Here is a 24116-nt window from a genome sequence, read left to right as displayed (position 1 = left end):
CGCGCGCCGGAGGTGTGAAAGGGGCCGGGTGACGCCATCGGGGCGCGACTTCATCTTTGTCAGTGAACAAAATGGCGCCGTACTGCGTCCTGGCGGCTCGGCTGCGGGTGAGCAGGGCGGGCGAGCGAGCGGTGCGCCGGCGGGCGGAGCGGGTGGCGAGCGGGAGGGAGAGAGTCGTGGTGGGGCGAGGACCGTTATTCGCCAGGGGGACGGGTGACCTCAACCTTCGATCAGGGCCGCCCGTGCCTGTCCCCGCCTCCGCGTGTAGGTCAACGTGTCCCCGGTGCGGACCAGCGCCACGTTTCCATGGCGATGGCGGGGAGGCCGCAGCGGCAGCGCGGCCACCTCCCGGGCCTCGGGGTAGGGTGCGTCCCGCCGCCGGGCCCGGCTGGCGTTCAAGGTGACGACAAGGTGAACGCCGGTGGGGACGCGGCCTGTCCTCGCCGTCTCCCCCGCGGCGGCCGGACCCCGCCTTGGTGGGCTAGAGTCCCTGTCAAATCGTGGGCCCAGCGGGGCGTCTGACTGGACGGCGACCCTGAGAGCATGGGCATTAACGATGGAATAAAAAGCGTTTCCCGAGGACCTGCTTTTGTCTTCCTCTTGTTTTCTCTTTTTTTCCCCCGTATCAGCGTGCAGTAGCACAAGGTGACTCGCCATTGTGTAAATGATTGAAATGGCTCTATACTTTGCTTCAAATGTGTTGCTTTTAATATGTACAGAGGTCTCTGGGTGGAAAAGATGCGAGAGTCTATATATAAGCAAGACTTAGAAAGGCTGAAAAGCAGCCTAGATGGGCATATAAACTGCTTTTTTTTTTTCAAAGGCAGTGATAGTGTTCCTCATAGTTCTGTCTATCATGACCTCTAAAAATCACGTCTGCCTGTAGTACCACAGAGATTCTTTTACTTGAGGCATTATTGCATTTAAATGTGTACTCAATAATAGAAAGTCATGATCTTTTAAGGCTTAGAAGACAAATATCAGAATGCATTCATTTTTTAAGGGCTGCTAATAGATGGAAGAAAGCCTGTATTACCCTTAATCAAGCATGTGATAACTCAGGCCAATTTAACTTCTCACTTTTCCATTTGTGACCTTGGCCAACATGTTCCCTTTTCTTAGGGAGCCAAAGAAAGAACTTGGCTTCTACTATTTTGAAAGTACTTTGTGAAACTTAATTTATGTTCTATATTACTTCCTTACCAAGGGGTAGGTGTTTAGTAAAGTAAAGCTTTTTAAATTTAAGTAGAAGTTGCAGAATAACACCATTTCAGTTACCTTGGTGTATTCATTCTTAATAGTTGTATAGGTTTTAGTTTGTACTTTGACACACACATGGCTACTCGTAAAATGAAGGCAAATCCTTTATTAGGACACTGAATTGGTTCTCGTGTGTCATTGCATGAGAAGAGTCGTTTGCTGAGGTTAATGTTTTATCATGCAAAGCAAAGGCATTGTTAGCACAGTGAATATGAGGAATTTCGTATTCTGGGAGGCTGCTTTCAATGATCAGGCTGAGAGTACATGGTTTTTTTCTTTCCATTGTGAAGGGATACATCTGTGATGGTAAATATGCTAATAAGTGATCTTTTTAGGAGGCAATTTTTTTTTGCCTACATGTAGCAGCCAAGAGATTAATGAGTATGAGAATCACCTTGCCAATCGCTGTGATAGTGCCAGCATTGACCATAGCACATGTTATTAACATAGCTTCTACTCATCTCCCATCCTAGAACTGTTCTGGAATTGGAACTGCATAGGAAGCTTACTTCTGAGGGAAATTAATTGGAATTAGCCTTGTTTAGGCTGACTGGCCTACTTAAAGTACAATTCTAATAGCTTCAAAGGGTCAAGATCTTTTTCATTCCAACCTGAGGGATGTTTTTAATAGCATCCCATTTCATGAGCCATGCTTGCTGAGGGTTGACTGAAAGAGTAGTACTGTAAAACTTTAAACCATCTGAAGTATCAGGTCTGGTAGGTGAGTGCTGAGATTATATATGGGAAGCTTTGTGTGTTGGGCAGAAAGCAATGTTAGCTAGAGCTAAACTGTTCTTCGGAGCCCTAATTTGGGTTGCTCTTTGTGGGTAGATCTGAAAAATTAGACTGAGTTTACAATTTGATTATACCACACTGCTTTTTTTTTTTTTGGGTCTGAATCGTGGTGAATGTTGGAAACTTGGCCAGTGTTCCTAGCTCAGGAAAGATGGTATTTTGGGTTTCAGCTAGGATTTCTAGGACTGATTTCCCAGATGGGAGTGCATGTAGTATATTTGCTACTCTTTCGAACATGAGGTTTTGCTTACTGCACTCGTCTAAATGTAAGTTAGTTTCCAAATTCAGACTCCCTTTGCATCTGGACCATTCACTTTAGTGAACTAAATGCAAGACAGCAAGCTTCTCAATATGAGCTTTTAAAATCTATAAAGACAAGTGTTGGCTTCCTTACAGACATTTGAAAACTAATGACCTATTTAGTAGGCTGGCTTTTTTGTGGTTTTCAAGAAAGCTTTTCACCTGTCAGTCAGAATACTGCGAGATTTGGGAGCTGTGTAATGATTGCTTCCATTTCTTTTACTGAAATCTGAATAAGGACACTCAAGTGCTGGGATAACAAATTCAGTGTAAGATGAGGGAGCATCACTTGGCAGCTGTTTGTTGGGTGACCAGTTCCTGGATAAAAGGGAAAATGTATAGGTTGCTGGCTGCCAGTTTCCCTTGGCTGTTGGTCTCAAGGAACTTCTCACTATGCAGTAAAAAACCACCACAGAAGCCCTGCAAATCACCTACTGCATAAGGGAAGAGTGAGTGGGTGTGAATCTGGAAACTGTTAGGCTCATGGCTTTTCCTTTATCTTGTAGTTCTGCCACTCAGTTTTTGCAGATGAAGTGGCAAAAGGAGAGGCAGAGAGAATAGACAAGTGTGATGAGTGAGAAAGTGCAGATTCTGTATGAGGAGAAATCAGGCTTTTGAACCAGATGTTCATCATTGGTGATGGATCCTTAGGGGTGCTGGGTGTCAACATGAGAACAATCATATTGGATGAAATTAATTCCCAAGAGAGATGTGGGAGGAGATTTAGATTGCAGTAAAATGAAGACAGCGCTTTTTTGATAGGTGCTTTTTAAAAGCCTTATGTAGACAGAAATCATTCTTAGACTGGCCTAGATGATTCTTTTTTTTTGCAGTCTTACTGGCCATCACAGAGCAGACCTTCAATTTTCCAGGCTTCTCTTGCCAGCCTCCATGTCCAGACAGGGTCCTTCACTTAAACAGGCTCCTTCTCCATTTCTGGTAGCCTGAAGTTATGATCAAGCAGGAGTCGACTACTCTTTGTATTGCTGCTTCTGCAATTACCACTTGAATATTTATGTAGTGGTTCAGTAAATAATGCATTTCATCCAACCATTTCAGTTTGAAGTAAAAAGATACATATATTCAAACTGGAAAAATTTTAAAATGTGAATTTTATCAGAAAAGTTTCTTTGCACCTCTCTGGAAAGCCTTGCTTTAGAATTTTATCTTAATGAGCTTTGGTCCCAGACAAGACTAGAATGCTGTGAAGACTCTGCCATTAGTTTAATTTGCAGATTTTTTCTTTTCTTATGCTGAATTATTCTAAAACAGCTTTCAGCTTGCTGGGTGTCAAGGAGGAACTCCATTGGCCCATTGTGTTACAGGGTTAGTTGCAATGGTATGGGGATGTGTGTGTAAAAAGGAGTCACTGTATTAAACCAAAATGTCTTTCCTGATCAGAGGAAGAGATTCTTTTTCTGTAAACTTTGATGAAATCCCTTAGTGTTTTCTCCAGCCACTCCAGGAGCTGGAGACTTTCATAAGATAGTGGATATCTTGTAAGGTAAAGACATTTCCACAGCATTAGTTGTGCTAAGTGAATGCTTAAGTTAAAAAAAAAAAAAAAGGGGGGGGGGGAGGGGTGTGGAGAAGGGGGTCAGAAGAAAAGAGACAGAATTTAAATGGCTCATATGTGAAGACTACTTTATACATGTTAAAACAGTGAGAAGCTGGATGGTGTTTGTTTTGATTTGCTTTATTTGATGGGGATGTTGTTTGTGGTTTTTTTTTTGCTGGTGGATAAAGGAGAAGTCTCAACTCTGACACCTGTGATACATTCTGGAAGTTCTAGGCTTGAAGTGCACCACAGTGAAATTTAATCACTGGGTTTCATTTGCACTTCTGGAGGAGCAGTGCCTTCTCTTGTACTGCCATGTTCACTTACTTCAGATGTCCTTAACTAAAGTGGTGTACAGCTGCTCTAAGTTTGAATATCTAAAGCTTAGGACTGTTGAGTGAAAAAGCAAACGACACCCTTATTGCCAGCAAACACTGCTAAATCTCACCTAGATTTCCTGAGTTTTAGTTCTGTAAATGCTAATAAATATTATTGAAAATATCATAAAACAAGAGATTTGGATAAAAATTGGTGATGTCTCCTTGATTGTGCGTATTTCAGACAATGCATTCAATGCTGGTAACAAGAAAACTGGAGAAAGTGTTGAAATGGCAAGGAAAAAAATAAAAATGCTTGTACAGATGTAAAGAATTGACTAGCATTTTTAAGAAACCAAGCCCAGTGGTAGGTACTGTGATTGTGTTCTGTGCAAGGCATATTTGTTGATTTGCAATCATACATACAAGAGTGAAGTAGTGCCGTGTTTATTAACCTGTACTTATCAGCCTTGTAATGCTAAAGTAGAGGATGTGTAGAAAAAACAAGATTGAGAGAAGTGTGTAATGCTGGAGAAGAAAGAACTCGGAATTCTTCAGTCTGTTTCCAGACTTTTAGTGCCATCCTTCGAGACCTTCAAAGGATGTAAGAAATGCATGTTGCAATGTCCTTGGAAGTTTTTTGGAGGCAGCTGTCTGACTTAGTTTTCAAAGCTGTGTGAGAGCTTTTTAACCCTGGGCACCAACCTGTCTCTTTCAGGTCAGGTGCTGTAAAATTGCCTTGCCATAGCCTGACCTTCTCTCGTGTTCCAGGGAACTTGTTCCACTGTGGAAGCTGCCAAGCGAAATGTAGGGGTTTCCCCATGCCATTTTCTGCTGCTGTGTTCAGCTCACAGTACAGTTGTTCTGTCCTGCTGTTAATTCACCTGTAGGGCAAGTGCAAAGCTTTTCTCAGGAGAAAGGTGAGGATGCCTTTGTGAGAGTGAAGATGGACAGAATGTGGATCTATGCAGCCAGGTTGGTGAAGCTGATGTGTTTGTTCCACATCCTGCCCCTCTGCTGCTCTGAGTTACCTCACAGACCACGTACATACATTGGAGTCACCCTAGCTAGCATTGAAACATGGCTCATCTTATGTGGAAATAAAATAACCTTTGTAACTGTGTGCAGGGACCCTGCATAGGGAACATGGTGTGTGATGGTGGAACACATGGGTGTATGCTCAGTCCCATTCTGTGTCACCTGCCAGTCCTTCAGTATAAAATCCATACCAGCTTGCTTTGGACACTGCATGGGTTCTTCTCCACCATGTCTGTAAAGTCTCAGTATAGCAAACTGCTGTTTGCTTAAAAATCATTTCTGCATTGCCTAAAAGCAGATTTCCCACTGCATATGGTGCTATAAATAGGCATGTAAAATAATTTAGTAAGTGCTATCTGGTACTTACTAGGGTAGTAACCTGCTATCTCATTGTTTAATATAATACTCAGTGTTGTACTTTGGGTGCCTTTAAAAACTTTTGCAGTTTTTCTATTCCTCGGCCTGTAAAATCCCAGGAAAAACAACTGGAAAACTGTTGGTTATTGATATGCTATTAGAATTCACTCTGCATGGTTCCAGTACTAAAATTCTCCTTTTTTCCAGCATGCCTTGAATAGTGGGATACGACGTTACCATGTGGCTCCTGTCCTGTGCCAGCGGGCCAAGGTGGCCATGAGCCACTTTGAGCCTAACGAATACATCAATTATGAAAAGCTGGAGAAGAACATCAACATTGTCCGCAAGAGGTAAGAGGGGAGGAGGGAAGAGGTCAGTGTGCAGAATTTAGCTCTGCAGTGACAGGAGAGGAGGAAGAAAAGGTCATGGGGCTCTGGCATAGGGAATGTATACTTGGGAGAGCAGCTTTGAGCAGTGGCAAATGTAGCAAAGCATGAGTTGTGGTGTCTCCACATAGTGGTTGGGCACTGTGGGAAGAGTTGAGGGTTACGATGAAGCGCTGTGACGTGCAGAGAACCAGGCCAGTGCAGAGGAGGTGCTAGAAAGGGCTCTGTCTTCTTCATTTACTGTCCTCAGTGAGAAGCTTTCATACTGGCCCTTGCCCCGTCCTGGGGTGTCAGTGTGTGGGCAGTGGTCGTCACAGACTAGTGCTCCTTTTGTTTTGGCAGTGAACGTTCTCCTGTGTTCCTCTGCAGGCATTAGACGCAGAAAGGAGGGCTAGGAATTCGTAGCACATGTAAACAGAGTGACCTTAATCTGCAGACTGAGGCTTGTGTGCCTGCTAAGTTGTCATTCCTTGGTAGTGGTTTGTATGACACGTCCTTCAGTCTTTTTGTGTCCTTTGTTAGATGAGGTAGCTCTCATTTCAGGTCATTACATCTACTTAGTTACTCCTCAGAAGATCTCACCACTGACATAAATAGGTCCCTCAACTGGTACAGCTGCAGGTTGAAAGGTCTGAGGTCGTGAAACTCCCACTTAGCTGTACTTGCTTGCTGAGGGATCTGATTGTGAATTGAGTCTGACCTCTGTCTCACCTCCATGTTTGCTGTCCTGAGGCATGACTCAAGAAATTAGCAGAGTCAATGTTATGGGAAGGTTGTAAAAGAAATCATTCGTTGACATCAATCCATGTACTTCTGAACTTTGTGGACTGGGCCCTTGTTTTAGCCAAGTACCAGTTGATATTTTAGTGCTGTAAGAAGAACACGCAGGTTTCTGTGTGTTGATAGGGTCTTAGCAGCCTGAGTGATACAGGGAAGCGCTCTGCCACGTGCTCAAAAGTCAAAAGGGCAAATACTGAAGTACACAAGATTCGGACACTAAAATTCTTCTCCTCCCCAGGCTTGATCGTCCCCTGACCTTGTCTGAGAAGATTGTGTATGGACACCTGGATGAGCCAGAAAAACAGGAGATTGAGCGGGGCAAGACCTACCTGCGCTTACGGCCGGACCGCGTGGCCATGCAGGACGCCACTGCTCAGATGGCAATGCTGCAGTTCATCAGCAGCGGGCTGCCAAAAGTGGCTGTGCCTTCCACCATCCACTGTGATCACCTCATCGAAGCCCAGGCAGGCGGTGAAAAGGATCTTCGAAGAGCCAAGGTCACTACTGCAGAAGCTTGAATTTTGTCTGTTTGAAGGCCTCCTTCCCGTCAAAGGGAGATGGGTTGCTTGGTTTGTGGTTTGGTTGGGTTTTATTCCCCCCACCCGAAGGACAGCCATGAATCAGATATGGTAACAGATTGCCCGTGGGGCTCAGCTGTGTAGATAGGTCAGTTGCAGTTTTCCAGCTGAGATTCAGCCATTACATGGGCTCACATGACCGTGAATGTAAGGAAAGCTGGTCTTGCTCTATTAAAGGTGGAAGCCCAGGTCATAGATATTTCAGCTAAGGGAAGAGGAACAATCTGTTTGCAAAGGAAATAAAGGAAGACCGAGTACCCTAGAGAGTTCTGCTCTTTATGCTGCAGTGAGGAATGTGAAAAACTTCCTGAACATGTTTGTGTTGCCCTGGTGGATCCTGTGAGAGGGAAACTTTCTTTTCTCAAACCATTTGCTACTGCCTAGCTGAAGAACACTAACTGAAGCTTTCAGAGCTAGCGAGGGCAGGTGTAAATGTGTGTAGAAGCATGGAGGGTGCTGGTTTCTATTTGGGAATTTCAACATAGTGTTTGTCTAACTGCTGATTCACTGCCTTTTTAACATTTCTCTCTTGCTGTCCCTGTGCTTATTCCTCCACAGGGGCTTCTGTTAAATATAAACACATTCACCTCTGTCCTACATTCCACAGTGGTTCTGCCAAGGAAGAATGTAGTCTTAGAATAACAGGGAAGCAGGGGAAATCTTGTTATTCCAAGTGGACCTAGCCTGAGTTCACCATCCAAGCCAGCAGGAGTTGTGCCTTGGATGTTGATACCAAAATTTACAAACAGTAAACACTTTTTTGGGGGCTTAGCTGCATTTTAAGATTTTAGGCCATACCTATTCTCAGAAACTCCTGATGTTGAAGTAACTGTTTCTGGCTTCCTCCTTCAGGTCACAGTAAAGCAACTTATTCCACTCAGGAGTGAATTTGGGGAGTTCTTGTTCCACTTGTCTCAGTCCTAAATTGTGCCAAAATGATGTGATTAAGAATTTGGGGCTTACTAAATAAGTCAGTTTCTTTTCTTCACCTGTCTTCCCCTGTTCCTGCAATTGTTCTCTGTAGAGCAATCCTATTCGTTGCAGCCCTGAGCTGAGCTGAGTCCCTCCTTTGCCATCCACTCTGAGCAGAGCAAATAAAGGTCCTGCCACCTTCTGACTAGGTTCTACTTCTGCTGCTGCCAGTTGGCACACAATGAATGCTGGCAGGCCAGAGGGTGGTTTGGATCTGCTCCTGGCACATCAGCATGCTTTACAGGGGGGAGGGATGCACAGACAGAGCGAAGTGACCCAACTCCCAGTGGAAAATGAGGCTTAAAGAGTTGCTGCTGCCTCATGGGAAACTTCAGCAAATGTCTGCTGAGACAATTCTTCCATTATCTCCAGTTTCTTCTTTCTCTTTGTTCTGAAGGGTAGCTGCATGAGAACAGATTTGAAGAAACTCTTTCCTAGTGCTTATCTTATCTCCTCTGCCACTCCTCTGCCAAGAACTCTCAGGACATGGTGTCATACTGCTGTGGCAGCTATGATTATTCTCACAAGCAATTTTCATGGTGTGATCTCTACCAATAATGGTGATGGTGCAGCAAGAAAGGCAGTGTTGTGTGAGTCTTAATCAGAGGACTTGGTAGGATGAGAAATGAGACCCACCAACTCCCCTGACAGCAAGCAACTTGCAGTTGTATGTCATAATCTGTAAAAATAAAGCCAAAATGCTTATCTAAGGGGTTTGAGATGTCAGCAAAGCATCTATAAAGCAAAAGGAACAGCTGGTGTAGAAGGAAGGAGAGGCTAGAAGAGAAACAGGTTGCAAAAACCCACATTGAGAATACAAGAAATGAGCATTTTTAAATGCTTTATGGGCAGAGTTTACCTGCAATTGTGCTATTTCCCATGTGCTGTTTGGAATTGGAGACTAAAAAAGATAATTTGGTAGAGCTACAAGCCGGATGAAATTAAATAGCCTGTAACAACAGGCTGGCAAACAGTTTTGTTCCCTTTTGGTTTTAAAGAAGTGATGTGCACCTCCCTCTAGCTGCTACAAAACTGTGGAGCAAACTACAGACTGGCCTGGTAGGGAAAGAGAAGTATTGAGCTCTGGATGTATGGAAGGACAAAATGTGTTCCTAACGCTCTGTGTTTCCCTGCATGAACAGGACATAAACCAGGAGGTGTACAACTTCCTAGCAACAGCTGGTGCCAAGTATGGAGTGGGATTCTGGAAACCTGGGTCAGGAATCATTCACCAGGTAAAGTCTGTGTGTAGATGTTTGCAGTCTTTGAACATGCAGTGGCTCTTTTACCTGATGGTGAAGAAAGCTCAAAAGCAAAACCTTAGAGAATTTCACCAGCTCAGGGACGCAACCTGCGCTCCTTGAGGCGGGTGAGCTTTCTTGCTTGCTCTGATATTGTGACAACAGTGCCTTTTCTTAAAGGTCAACCTGTAACCTAAGGCATGATTAGGTAGTGCCAGCAGCATGCCATGTGAATCACAGAAGCTTGAAATATCTTAACTGCTTGTAGGCTGGCTCCTCCTGGTACAGTCGGGGATGGTAAGGTGATACCGTGAAGCTGGCTACATGGGGATGATGAGAATTGCTTTTGGTGGTAAGGAAAGCCACTTTGGGAACATACAGAATAACCCTTAAAAAAAGTATGGGTTTGGATCCATAAAAACCAGGAGTATATGAGGACACCAAACAGAGCAGCTTACTTTAAATGCTCAAGAATGGCAACACATAACGAGTTGCTATGTGAACAGGAGAAAATGCAAAACAGTTCCCAAGTATGAGATTCTCTTGTTATAGCTCTTGCACCTTTAGACTGCCCCAAGATAACTTACCACTTAATGAGGCTTTTTTATTTTTTCTTTTTTTTAACCAGCACCTCTGGCAGGATTTCCCTAGCTTGCTCTTGGCTGATTTTCTTTGTGGGTCCAGGAGACTTTTTTTTTATTGTTCATCTGAATTACAGGCACGAAGCATAAGGAACGGAGAGGAGAAAGGATGTCTGATAAGCATCCTGTCAGCAGGGAACTTGTGACTAGGTGCAGTCAAAGCTCTCTGCTATATTTTATTAGCTGCAAAATGAGTGACTAAGTGTGGTGCAACAGAGAAAGGGAACAGGTGAGCTCCCCAAAAGGTTATGGGAACACCTCAGGTTATTTGTGCTCTGAAACTACTTGTAACATCTGTCACATGGCAGCATAGCTCTGTGCTGTGGTTGCCAGCTTTGTTGTGGCTGACTTTCTCTGGCTGGAGGAAAATTGGTCATGTTTTATAGCTTCAGAGCCCAACTTTGGCAAAGTGAGGACTTGAAAGTGTATTTCTCACACATGTGTATTAATGTGAGCTGCAAGCAAATAAAGCTGGAAGTACAAGAAGCAAAGTCTTGTCTGCTCAATAAAGGGGGACATGATTTCTGTCCAAGCTGTTCTGTGACACACATGCTGTGGTTTCTGTGCTTCCCAGAAAGGCTGTTCATAATGTTGGTATAGCACATAGTGAGAAGTTCATTAGCTTGAGTGATCTATTGTGTTACTACCATAGAAAACTCCTAGTTATTTTGTTAAAGAACTGTTTTGTGGGTTTTGTTAATATTTGAAGAAGCTTGCGTGGAATCTAGGAGCAATAAGGGAAGGTCAACCTCCTGGCATATTTGTGACGGATTCTTCTCTGTGATTAGGTTTTGGCTGGCAGCATGGATTGGAGGAGTCTGTTGGTATTCTACTGGTGTGGGAGACTATGAAAGGTCTCGCTAGCACTGGATAGATGAAATGACTTGCCCAGCAAGTTGATGGAGGGCTTGGAGGCTAACAAACAGACTTTTGAGCCCTAACCAGGGTGACACTGTAGCAAAAGTCAAAACTGGAAGGAAGAAGTCTTCCAGTGAAAAAAATGGAGGCTGCTTTCTATATTTTCTTACTGTCCTGGGATGAGCAACCTATTCTGTTACTACTTCCTTCACAGGGAGTTTGAAACAGAAGTAAATTTCTAATCCAAACCAAATTCAATTGCTTTCTTGCTACTGAAACGTGCAACTACAAACTGTTCTAAATCTTTGTTCTTGTCATCTTTCCTGTTGTCTTCCCCCTCTTTTCCCAACAAACAAGCAAGCAAACAATCCATTTATATTTTCAGATCATTCTGGAGAACTACTCCTACCCTGGGGTTATGCTGATTGGCACAGATTCACACACCCCCAACGGAGGTGGCTTGGGAGGAATCTGCATTGGTGTGGGTGGAGCTGATGCTGTAGATGTCATGGCAGGAATCCCTTGGGAGCTCAAATGCCCAAAGGTAGGAGCAAAAGGAATATCAATCCTCAATGTGAAGGGTGAGAGAAAAGATGTGTTAGAAACATTAATTTTCAGGCACTATATACCATTACAGTCTTGTTGGTTGTGATGGCTTTCATTTGCTTCCAGACTGAGCTAGCCTGGTTATTGTCAGTGGGGGGGGAATTTCAGCTCACACTGACACATTGGTGATCACACACTGGTTTAAACTGCTGGTCTGTGATTCGCTGGTAGCTTTGAGTTTGCATTTCCAGTCATTTTATTCATGGACTGAGAATGATAGTTGAGTATTATCTCCCTTCATTTGGCCCTGTCAGTGTTTTCAGCCATTCTGCACATGTTCACATGCTTCAGAATTTGCTCCTTTTTGGTATTGTGACCACCTAGGTTCTTGGGGAAAAAATCTGAGGAATTGTGTTGGCTGCTGAAAGGAAATTATGTCAGCATTTATTTATTTTTTTTCCCCCCTTCATTAATGTTGCTCAGGTTATTGGGGTAAAACTGACTGGCAAGCTTTCTGGCTGGACTTCTCCTAAAGATGTGATCCTGAAAGTGGCTGGCATCCTCACTGTCAAGGGTGGAACAGGTGCCATCATCGAGTACCATGGGCCTGGTGTGGATTCAATCTCTTGCACTGGTAAGACAACACAAATCTCTTCTCTGAGTGGATTGTTGCTGGAGCTGGCTGTTGAGTTGTCTGTGGAGGCTGGGAAGGGAATTAGACAAGAATTATTAAATGTTTACCCACAGCCTGGACAGACTCAGTGAGTGGCAAACTGGGAGAGTAGGTGAGAGCAGTGTAACAAGGTAGAATGTGGACTGTGGTGGAAAAGTGACCTCCCTCCCATTAAATCTTGTGACTTTGAGTACATTGAATGGTTAATTGGGGACAACCCTGCACGGTGGTGCACCAGGATAAGAGTAAGGGTGGAGATATTCTGGTGTGTGCTTAGAGGGTGGAGATGTCAGAGATAGATGATGACATTTCATTTCAGCTTAAAATAGGCTGTGGATAGAGGAAGCAAACAAGTTGAAGTGGGTACGTGTGTGACAGCTGCTAAAGGAAAAGCTTTTTAGAAAAGCAGGGCAGAGGGGAGACCAGAAAGCAGCAGTTTGTAATGTGCAGCTTTACAGTGGGCAAATGTGGGTCATGGGTACTGAATTTGAACCACCAAAAATTGCAGTTGTCTGTAATGATGCTAGTTAGGGCCAGCTGTGGGAAGTGTCCCTTCTTTTGGCTTGAAGTGCAGCCTTCAATCTGGGCTTCTCCTTTCCATTTGCAAGGCTTGGCTGCCACTTGGAATGTTTGGGTTTACAGACAGAGAGCAATTTAGGATTTTTCTTCTGTGAAAGCAGAAGAACATGACCTGTGACACCTGCTTCTAGCTTGCTAAATGTAAAACAGCACCTTCTACAGTTTCATCACTATCCTTGAAAGGCATGGATCATCACAGCACCCTCAGCAGATGTTTGGGATTTTCTTTTTTTTATTGTGTTCTGTCACCAGAAGCTTTTTATTAAACCCATTCAATTTCTTGCAAATTTCTGGCTCTTCTAGTAAAGATAAAGGAGATGGGAGGGAGGGAGGGAGGGAAGGAGGGGCAGGATGCTCACTGCAGGTAGCAGAGACGATGCTCCCTGCTTGGAACATATTAAGTGCTCAGTTGCAAATGGGATTCCCTGTCATCCCTTCCAGTATCTGCAAGAATCAGCCTAGTTTTCAGTTCCTTCCTTGCAGAAAAGCCTGGTCACAGGCACTGTTGTCAGTCAGAAACACTGGGGGCTGAGCCAGCCATTACATAGTCAGTGTGTCCTCTGCTGTGGAATTAGGTATCTGTGGATGATGTCCTAATCTCTCTTGGGTTTGCTGTCTTTTCTATGAACTGACTTTTGAAGAATTGAATGGCCTTGGACTTTCTCATTGACCTTGTGGTCTTTTCTGGCACTCATTCTCTAGGAATGGCAACCATCTGTAACATGGGAGCTGAAATTGGAGCTACTACATCAATCTTCCCTTACAATGCACGGATGAAGAAATACTTGGGCAAGACAGGGCGAGCTGGTAAGAGGGCTTGAGGGTTGAAAGAGATAAAAGTGTGTGTTCAAGTGAAGGTGTATTCTGAGAGCAGCATCCTCCTACAGTGGTGTCTGATGTAACTTCTGACCTTGCATGGTCATGTAAGTCATGTGGTACAAGCAAGGAGTCTGTAGATGAAGTGGCTGAGGAAGTAGGTGGTAGATTCCTTGTCTTTAGCTGTTCCAAGGTTTTTCTTTTCCCTCATATTTGTTACACTTCTTAGATATCCTTTATTATTCTAGACATAGCTGCACTGGCAGATGAATTCCAGCAGCACTTGGTACCAGATTCTGGTTGTCAATATGACCAGGTGATAGAAATCAACCTCAGTGAGGTAAGACTTCCTTTATGCTTGTCATCTTGGATGCTGTGATGTGACTCTGCCTTTGTATGAATGTGGACCAAGTTGGGAGTTTGATGCAACACCCCTGGCTCTGTACTAGAATAGGTAGCAAACAGTCAGGTCTGCCTCACTGACAGCTCCTGCTTTGGTGTTTTGTGTAGGAGAATCCTATTTAAACAGCTTCCATGTGGAGCTATGAAAGGGATTATTTTCCTGCTGTGTTTTGGGGGTTTTCTTGGCTGCTGTGATTTCTGACTTTGTCACTGTTTCTTAAAGCTGAAACCACATATCAATGGACCTTTCACTCCAGACCTGGCCCACCCTGTGTCAGATATTGGTGCTGTGGCAGAAAAGGAGGGCTGGCCTGTTGATATCAGAGTTGGTGGGTAGCATTTGCTCTTTTCTCTGTCTTTATCCTTGTGGCATAAGTGTTGCTGTCTTGGGATAAGTGGTTGGTCACATAGCTTGGGATGTGATCTTTCAGTGACTGCTGTACATCCTTTGACTTTACTGCCATGTCATCTCTTCATGGGGAGAGTGACTATCTGGGCTAGGTGTGTGGGATGAGATCTGGGATGGTTGGAGAGATTTTAATCTCAAGAGGCAGACAAATTTTGTTTGTTTGTTTTTTCTTGAAAACTTTTGAATGATGGAGTTGACAGGAATGTTACCTGCTGAAGGGAACCTTTGTTAAAAACCTGTTGCAAGGATTTGTCTGTTGCAAAGATCTTTCAGGAGCATGATTGTCAGTACTCCTAGCAGTTGGCTGTTGAGCTCTGGGGGACATGGTAAAGTTAGTACTTGCTGTCCCAAAGAGGAGATTTGGATCTTTACAGACTCACATAGGATGGTAACCTGTCTCATGTGTTGCTCATTGGAGGAAAGATAAGAATCCAAAGACCACATCCCAAGTGGGAAATATATTACGTGATAGTGTTACAAATAGGGTCAAGAGCAGCTGTAACTGAAAGAGAATTTATTTTTTGCTAGTTAGCACCAGAATGTTGTCAGGATGATGCAGTATGTCCTCATGTGGCCTTTAACAAAGGATGATTTCTTTTCATCATGTCTTTGTGGAACGATGCCTCTCTGTGGTAATTTGCTTAGCCAAAGTGCAAGTAGGTGACACTTCTATCTTGTAAAACATAACCAGCTTAGTGACCAGGCAGCATGTTCTGACTGTGCAAAGCTGGACAAAGGCTTGCTTGTGACCATGGTGTATTGCTTGGAGGCTTGGCGGTGTTAGTACCTGAAACTGCTTCAGATTCCTTGTCAGCAGAAAAGGTGCTCGTCCCTTGTGTTTTACGCTGAGAGATGTGTTGGGGAGGAACTTCCTAGAACCAAGGCTGCAATAACCACCTTCCTGTTTCTGTCAAACACCACAGGCTTGATTGGCAGCTGCACCAACTCCAGCTATGAAGACATGGGACGCTCTGCAGCAGTGGCAAAACAGGCCCTAGCACACGGATTGAAGTGCAAATCCAAGTTCACAATCACACCAGGCTCAGAGCAGATCCGTGCCACCATTGAAAGAGACGGTTATGTGAGTATGGCTGCTCTTCACACTTCAAACAGCAAGTGCTAAACTCTTCCAGACAGTCCTCAGGAGTCTGGAGGTAGCTGATGGAAGCCCCTCAAACTTTGTCTTTTGGCGTTAGTGGTACAGTTACTGCTGTAATAACCAACCTTGTGCTGCTATGCCTGTAGGTGCTGCTGTCACCTTGCTGTCTTTTCTATCTTTACTCTCTCTGTGTATAGGAATGGGACTGAAATTGGACAGAAGTGAGACAGTTATTAGGAACTGGGACCCTGAGGAGATAGTAGGATGCATAGCAAGGGCTGCCTCAGGCTCTTGGGATTCTGTGGATGGCCATGGTTGATGAAGGGCTAGCACCCACCTGTAATCCACTTTTCTCCTTTAAGAGCAGTTTAGGATGCTAGTAAGACCTTTGTCAGAAGGTGGTTCCCATTTTAGTGTAAACTTAAAACTCATATTTTATTTAAAAGTAATGTTTCTGCAGAAGAACCATCACCTACTTCCTCCCATTTTCTGTGCAGAAAGTTACATTTTAATTAGTCCTAATATATAGTAAATGTTGGACAAGTCTTTACATGTGGGTATGTCCATCCAGTGCTTAATGCCTCTTCCAACCAAGTCCAGAAAAAGGAATTGTGTAGGATATTTATCAGACCAGACACTGCTCTTCAGTCAGATATCTGTGAGTAGTTGGATTGCTTAATTTCAGGTAGATAGAAAAGGGCAACATCACAGCAAGGCATCCTGTGCTCTTCCCCTCTGTTAACTTACAGCTTCACTGGGATCAAACCCCACCTATTTGTAGAAGTGACCTAAAAATTGCAAGTGAAGGCAGGAGAGGAATTTTCTTAGGCTTGATGCTTCCTTTTAGAAGACAAGTGTCCTCTTCCCCTGAAAGAGCAACCCCAGAAACTTACTCCAAGTAACAAAGTTGTTCTCTGCCCCCCAGGCGAAAATCCTGCGCGATGTTGGAGGGCTGGTTCTTGCCAACGCCTGTGGACCATGCATTGGCCAGTGGGACAGGTAAATTGAAAGATAGATCTCACCCTAGCCTTGTATTTTCTAGCTCCTAAAGTGCTCTGTGAAACCACATTTGTAAATATAACACAGTGGGAATTAAAAATACGTGCTTACAGACCCATTGGCCGTAGCTGTCTGATGCGTGCTGGAGGAGGACAAATGAAAAACTGCAGATCTATTTTGAGCCTTTAGATGAGTGAAGCTGCAAAATGGCCACAAACGCAGCCACACCTGGAGGCTTCTTGTAGTAGGCAAAATAATGGGGAGACTTACTAAGTGTGAGAAGGTGGACTGGAGTTTTTATGGTCCTTTAAGATAAGAAAAGTGAATTGGTCTGCCTTCCATTAGACTGGCAAGGAGGAAATTCCCAATAGAAGAGATAGGAGGCATGTTCTTATGAGGCTTTGTCATTGCTGATGGTGAGATGTCCAAAGGCAGTGTCCTTAGTTGATACTGTTTAGACAGTTCAACAGTGCACAACATGGGCTATGAAAACTACTCCAGAACTTCCGTGTCTGGCTCGGTTTTGTGCTGTCCTTGGTTTTGAGTCTGTGCTTAAGGGGGAGGAAACATGTCCAGGGACCAGTTCATGACTCCAAAAGATAGTGATTGCTACCAAAACTGAGCTGGAGGATTTCAGCAGTGAGACAACTAGAAGCAGTATTCTCTTTAGATTTCATGAGCATGTTTGTTTCTTTCACAGGAAAGACATCAAGAAAGGAGAGAAAAACACGATAGTTACATCCTACAACCGGAATTTCACAGGTCGCAATGACGCCAATCCGGAGACTCACGCGTTTGTCACCTCTCCAGAGGTAAGAAACATCCCAAGGGGGGCTGTGGAATAGTTCATGGTGTCTTGGGAGCTAAGTCCTGTGCCTGCAGAAGAGATCCAGCGTAGCTTGGATTGTAGCTTACCTGTTGGCTTTGAATCTGTTAGGTGCAGGACTTTGAAATGAAGAGAGGGGCAGTATAAATAGGCCTTTAAATTTGTCGTTTTTCCTTTCAGATTGTCACAGCCCTGTCTATTGCTGGCACTCTAAAATTTAACCCTGAGACAGATTACCTGACAGGAGCAGATGGGAAGAAGTTTAAATTAGAAGCACCTGACGCAGATGAGCTGCCCAAGCTGGTAACTGCTCAGCCTGGAGATGGAGGGAGGGAGGGAGGGCCTGCCACTAGTAGTCTTTTATATGTAACAGGGGAACTCTTCACACACTGACCTCTGCCTTAATGTTAAAGCTGGAGAGGGCAGTTGCCTGTGTTGGATTCTTCTCTTCATGTGCCCTTTGGGGTGGCTGAGGCTGATGATTTTCCTTTCTTCTCTGGAAGGAGTTTGACCCAGGCCAGGACACCTATCAGTACCCTCCCAAGGATGGCAGTGGGCAGCATGTGGATGTGAGTCCCACCAGCCAACGCCTCCAGCTTCTTGAGCCCTTCGATAAGTGGGACGGCAAGGATCTAGAAGACATGCTGATCCTCATCAAGGTCAGGAGCAAAACGGGGGAATACTGGCTGTGACAGGAATGCTCAAACAGGGGTTTGCACACCCATTGCTAGAAGCTTTGGATGTGCTTTTTTTGTTATCTGTGATTCCCTCCCTTACATCCACATGGTTATGGGAAGTGAAGCAAGGGTATTCCTTCCTTCCTGGTGTTCCTTCCTTCCTTCTTTCCTGGTGTTCCTTCCTTCCTTCCTTCCTTCCTGGTGTTCCTTCCTTCCTTCCTTCCTGGTGTTCCTTCCTTCCTTCCTTCCTTCCTGGTGTTCCTTCCTTCCTTCCTTCCTTCCTGGTGTTCCTTCCTTCCTTCCTTCCTTCCTGGTGTTCCTTCCTTCCTTCCTTCCTTCCTGGTGTTCCTTCCTTCCTTCCTTCCTTCCTGGTGTTCCTTCCTTCCTTCCTTCCTTCCTGGTGTTCCTTCCTTCCTTCCTTCCTTCCTGGTGTTCCTTCCTTCCTTCCTTCCTTCCTGGTGTTCCTTCCTTCCTTCCTTCCTTCCTGGTGTTCCTTCCTTCCTTCCTTCCTGGTGTTCCTTCCTTCCTTCCTTCCTGGTGTTCCTTCCTTCCTTCCTTCCTTCCTTCCTGGTGTTCCTTCCTTCCTTCCTTCCTTCCTTCCTGGTGTTCCTTCCTTCCTTCCTTCCTTCCTTCCTGGTGTTCCTTCCTTCCTTCCTTCCTTCCTTCCTGGTGTTCCTTCCTTCCTTCCTTCCTTCCTTCCTGGTGTTCCTTCCTTCCTTCCTTCCTTCCTTCCTGGTGTTCCTTCCTTCCTTCCTTCCTTCCTTCCTGGTGTTCCTTCCTTCCTTCCTTCCTTCCTTCCTGGTGTTCCTTCCTTCCTTCCTTCCTTCCTTCCTGGTGTTCCTTCCTTCCTTCCTTCCTTCCTTCCTGGTGTTCCTTCCTTCCTTCCTTCCTTCCTTCCTGGTGTTCCTTCCTTCCTTCCTTCCTTCCTTCCTGGTGTTCCTTCCTTCCTTCCTTCCTTCCTTCCTGGTGTTCCTTCCTTCCTTCCTTCCTTCCTTCCTGGTGTTCCTTCCTTCCTTCCTTCCTTCCTTCCTGGTGTTCCTTCCTTCCTTCCTTCCTTCCTTCCTGGTGTTCCTTCCTTCCTTCCTTCCTTCCTTCCTGGTGTTCCTTCCTTCCTTCCTTCCTTCCTTCCTGGTCTTCCTTCCTTCCTTCCTTCTCTTCCTGGTCTTCCTTCCTTCCTTCCTTCTCTTCCTGGTCTTCCTTCCTTCCTTCCTTCCTTCCTGGTCTTCCTTCCTTCCTTCCTGGTCTTCCTTCCTTCCTTCCTTCCTTCCTGGTGTTCCTTCTGATACTTCTTATAACCAAGAGACTTTTTTTCCTTTGAGTTAGTGGTTAGCCTAATGCCATGAAAAATTAAGCTTGTCATTCCATGTAATGTGTTCTTACCCATACCATGCAGTCTGCATGTCCCAGTGCAGTGGGAAGGTGGCTGGATTCTTTAATTGGCATCTCTAATACCTGACTGTTCTAAGATGTATCTTGTGAGGTGGTTAGGAACTTCTCCTTCATCACTGTGTGTGTTCTCTCTGCATTTTATGGAAAATGACTTCACAATAGTTAACATCACATTTCAGTCTCTTCTGACTGAAGACTTCACTGCCTGTAGTGAGTTAACAGGAGGAAGGCTTCGGTTAATACAGTCACAGGTTCTGAAGTGCAGTCCCTTAAGCACTGACCTTCGGGAACACTGCTGATTCTCAGTGGCAGAGTTGCAGGTATGCCCAAGGGCCATACTGAAGCTGTGCTTGAGTTTTTCACACAGGCAATTCCCCTGCAAGCACTTCAGGACTTACCTTTCAGTTGGAGAGCCATTATCTCAGATTGGGAATTCTGTTCTTACAAGCTGAGAAGACTTATGTGCAGGTTGAAAATTTAGAGGAAACACTTGGCATCTTGCTACACTCTCCCAGCAGGCAGGCTGAGCTGTAGCAGGAAGGGCTTAATTGCTTTTTGTTCCTGAAGAATCTGCTGCTGAGGGAAGTGAGGACATGGCAGGAAGTGCCATGGCTAAGCTAATTTTTGTAATTTACACTTTGGAACGGGGATGTTCTTCCTACCCAAAACATGCAGAATGACCCACTGGGTTGTGCCTTAGAGTGCCTTCGTTCTGTAACAGACGGAATTCTCTTGAGTTATGAGTCAAAAGCGTTGAGGAAGGGTCAAGTCAGTGATCTTAAGACATTCTTTTCTACTTCAGGTAAAAGGGAAATGCACCACTGACCATATTTCTGCAGCTGGACCATGGCTCAAATTCCGTGGCCATCTGGACAACATCTCTAACAACCTGCTCATTGGTGCCATCAACATTGAAAATGGCAAAGCCAACTCTGTGAGGAATGCTTTAACCCAGGAGTTTGGGCCAGTCCCAGACACAGCCCGTTACTACAAGGTGAGACTTTCCCCTGACACGTCTGTTTTAAGAGGATGTTTGCACGCTGGGTAGTCTGTGCCAGGACAGGGGCACCCTCCTGCTCCCTCTGTGAATTCACTGTGTTGGGGTTTTTTCTTGGAACTTACTCTGGTGGTGGCAGTTGCTGTAGGAAATTCATTATCTGCTATGGGAAAGAGGGAGGAGGGAGGACTTCGTGACCTAGAGGGGAGCAGAAATTGTAGATGAAATGGGAAGAGCTCTTTTAGGCACTCCTGGAGTGTTTCACCTGTTACTAGTCTGATGTTTAAATAAATTCTACTCCTGTCCTCTTCATTTTTTAAAATTTGACTTAGAACCTCAAGAAATGGTTTTTGCACTCTCTGGACAGCTTGGCAGTGATCTCAGATTGTTTCTTCTGGTAGTAGACAGAAGTTAAAATTTTCTGTATCACATCCAGAATTAGTGCAGGGATCATGGCTGGTGTGAATGCTGCTTTGGCACAGGACCAAAGAATGGTTTTGGGTCTTGGGGGCAATCCTTCTCAACTCTTGCTAGCGAAGGGTGGCAGTGCCCAACTGCTGTGAAGCAAATTCCTTTACTGCTGTTGTTCCTCAGAACCACAGAGAACCTTCTGGGAGAAGGTGTCGCAGCACAGCAGTGTCAGTAGTGTAGCGCTGGAATTACATGTGTGGGTGGATGTTTGTTGTCAGTTCCTCACTTGAGTGACTGCAGAAATGCAAATCTGTTTGTGTCACAGAAAATGGGTGTCAAGTGGGCAGTTGTTGGGGATGAAAACTACGGTGAGGGATCGAGCCGGGAGCACGCAGCGTTGGAGCCACGGCACCTGGGGGGCAGGGTCATCATCACCAAGAGCTTTGCCAGGATCCACGGTGAGTTGCACTTGCCCTGCAGTGTCTGTAAACAGGATGTATTGGGTTTGGGTACAAGAGGTGTTCAGCTTGGCCCCACCTACAGGCACGAACCAGATGCAAGTGCAGGAGTCCTGTTCCATACCTCGTTAGATGTGCCCCAGACAGGGGAGATGCTGACTTTGCTGCACAGAGTGATTCTTGCTTGGATGCTACTCTGAGCAGCACTGGGCAGCCAGAAGGTGATTCTGATCTGCAGCATGCTGTTACAAGCATGCTTGGTGGTTTGTTCTCCACAGAAACCAACCTGAAGAAGCAAGGTCTGCTGCCTCTGACGTTTGCTGATCCAGCAGACTATAACAAGATCCATCCTGTGGACAAGCTGAGCATCGTGGGGCTGGCAGACTTTGCACCTGGAAAGGTAACTGCCTGTGTGTCTTGGGGGACAGGGACGTGACACCGACAGGGAGCAGTGTCAAGCTGTGTGCTCAGGGCCTGAAGCAGCACAGGCAGCTGTAGGCAATGTGGCCTGGCAGCCAGGCAAGACACTTGGCACTGGTGGCGTGGGGGGCTGAAGAGCAAGGCAGAATCAGAGCATGGTGTTCTTAATGGTCACAAGAAACCCTTGTGTGAGATTGAAGTCCTAGACTTTCTGCCTCAGCACAAGCATTCCCTAGAAGGAACTGTGACCACACTTCTATCTTAATGGCCCACCCTAAGCTACAATTTTCTATTTTCAACCCTGTAAAAACAAGTAGGAATTTTCCTGTGAGAAGCTTCAGTTAACTTGCTCCCTTGAAAGAGAAGGGTGAAAATAAAAACTTTTTTCCTTTAGCCTCTGAAATGCATCATCAAGCATCCCAATGGGAGCCAAGAAACAATCATGCTGAATCACACCTTCAACGAGTCACAGATAGAGTGGTTTCAGGCTGGCAGTGCCCTGAACAGAATGAAGGAGCTGCAGCAGAAATCAAGCTAAGTGTGTACAATGCCTCCAGTGCACTGGACTCGATTCAGCTTTGGCATTTTCATAAAAGTGCAATTCCATGCCTACTGTTGGAATAAATGTCTGATCAAATGTAACCATAGCTTCCTTTTTGTTATGGTACTTCCTCTTCACTGACACTATGAAAAGGGAGTGCAGCTAGGCTTACTTTTGTCTTTTAAATTCCCCAGCTCCCTTTTTTCTATTTTGGCTCAGTTTCAGTTGTCCCACAGTTATTTATATTTGGAAATAACCAGCTAAGGTAGGTTTGTCTGCTCAGTTGGTTGTTTTCTGCCCCTTCACTTTACTGATGGCTAAAGAAATAAAATTAAAGAATGTGACCATCTCTTCTGCCTCACGTTGTATTCATAATCCTGTTCTTCAGCCCTTGCTTACCCTGTCACACACACCCTGGGTGGGAGGGTGAAAAAGAACTTCATGGACATAGTGGTTATATTACCTGCCCGGTTAGTACTCTGTAAGTCATTGCTGTGCACAAAAACATATGGCAAAAAAGTGCCCCCACAGCCCTTGCACTGTTTGTCCCTTGACTACAGGCTACTCTCATGACTATCACCACCTTCCCAACTCCATTGCTCTCCAGGGCAACAGTGCCACTACTGCAGCAATGACAAACTCAGAAGGAGCAAGTGATTTATATGCTTTCCCAGCACTGTGCAGTGAACTCACTTCCTCAAGCACAGTGTTTGCTGCCTTCTCCACAAGAGGCTTGGGTTTTGGAGTAACTCATTAGATCACCATGTAAAACTATGCAGCTGCCACCTTGCTACCCTCCTAGGAGCTCTGACACTGTGAAATGGGAGCTGAGCACATCAGCTGGTACTTGGAGGTACCAGGGCTGTTTTCTGCCTGCCTCCTCCAAGGCACTACCCCAGAAGAGCCTGTATAAAGCCTAGCTGGATGTTAAAGCTCTAACTCACTTCACCCAAAATCTCCATCTATACAAACAGCTGGGGTTTTCTGCAAACAATTTACTTCCCCCATGGTTAGATGACTGCATGTCTGAGCACTACTGCTCTGTAGACAGCATTCAGTAAGCTTATTGTCTGAGCAGATGGACCTCTGTTACTATGTGAACCTAAAGAATTCTAGGCTCCCTTTTAATTAGAGCAATGCAAGAGGAATAACAGTTCAGAATTAAGGGGTTCTAACAACGCTGCAGGGAGGGCACTGGTGACTCAGGCTTTGTTTTCACGGTTGGAGGTTAAGCAGACCCCACTATCCCAGGGAATTACAGCCCCTTCCTGCCAAATGTGCCTGGCTTTGTAATTATGTGCAGCATCACTCTCTTGGCAGTGGGCCCTGCATAGATTTGACTCGCTGTTTTGTTACCCCCTTTCCTTTTACTGCTGTCAGGGAGGGTGATGGCAATTGTTTGTTATTGGCTGTTAGAGCAGAGTGTTGGTCTCAACACTGTCTGCCTTGAAATCCAAGTAGATAAACTGCAGGAGGCAACTTTTTTTCTTCCTGCTAGGCAGGAAGCTAATAGTTTCCCCACACATTATAGAAGAAGGCAGCTTGTGTGGTTTTTACTATTGATTCCATTTCTCATATTAACACACTCCCACAAACAAGTATTTAGCTTGCTCAGAGCAGCCTTGGTCCATTTCAGTGCATAACTATGTATTTTTCAGTCAAACTCCTGCAAAGTTCAGCTCATTCTACATAAATACAGCCCACCCAAAGTATTTCCATGCAGCACAACCAACAATTCTTTTGGGCTGACTTCATCCATGGCTTACATCCCCATTCTTAGAAGAACATTACCA

General features: G+C 45.0%; 1 protein-coding gene across 2 annotated transcripts; it reads left to right on the top strand.

Annotated features, from left to right (window-relative positions):
* The first annotated feature begins 66 nt into the window (after positions 1 to 66).
* On the top strand, positions 67 to 22662 carry ACO2 (aconitase 2). Of its 2 annotated transcripts, XM_054386413.1 has the most exons (19): positions 67 to 107; positions 2026 to 2033; positions 5847 to 5975; positions 7030 to 7288; positions 9484 to 9576; positions 11467 to 11625; positions 12111 to 12261; positions 13582 to 13686; positions 13944 to 14035; positions 14321 to 14426; positions 15430 to 15587; positions 16531 to 16604; positions 17305 to 17416; positions 17611 to 17733; positions 17934 to 18089; positions 20299 to 20490; positions 21230 to 21362; positions 21641 to 21762; positions 22177 to 22662. In XM_054386413.1, the coding sequence occupies exons 1-19, from the start codon at positions 72 to 74 to the stop codon at positions 22318 to 22320; spliced, it is 2352 nt and encodes a 783-aa protein (XP_054242388.1). In that variant the 5' UTR covers positions 67 to 71; the 3' UTR covers positions 22321 to 22662. The 2 variants fall into 2 exon arrangements, with proteins under 2 accessions (XP_054242388.1, XP_054242387.1); XM_054386412.1 differs by lacking the exon at positions 2026 to 2033 and having other exon boundaries at positions 5833 to 5975.
* Positions 22663 to 24116: the final 1454 nt, after the last annotated feature.

This window comes from Indicator indicator, chromosome 14 (assembly GCF_027791375.1).
Source record: "Indicator indicator isolate 239-I01 chromosome 14, UM_Iind_1.1, whole genome shotgun sequence".
In the NCBI taxonomy this organism is placed as follows: domain Eukaryota; kingdom Metazoa; phylum Chordata; class Aves; order Piciformes; family Indicatoridae; genus Indicator; species Indicator indicator.
This window is presented reverse-complemented; position numbering and strand designations above follow the sequence as displayed.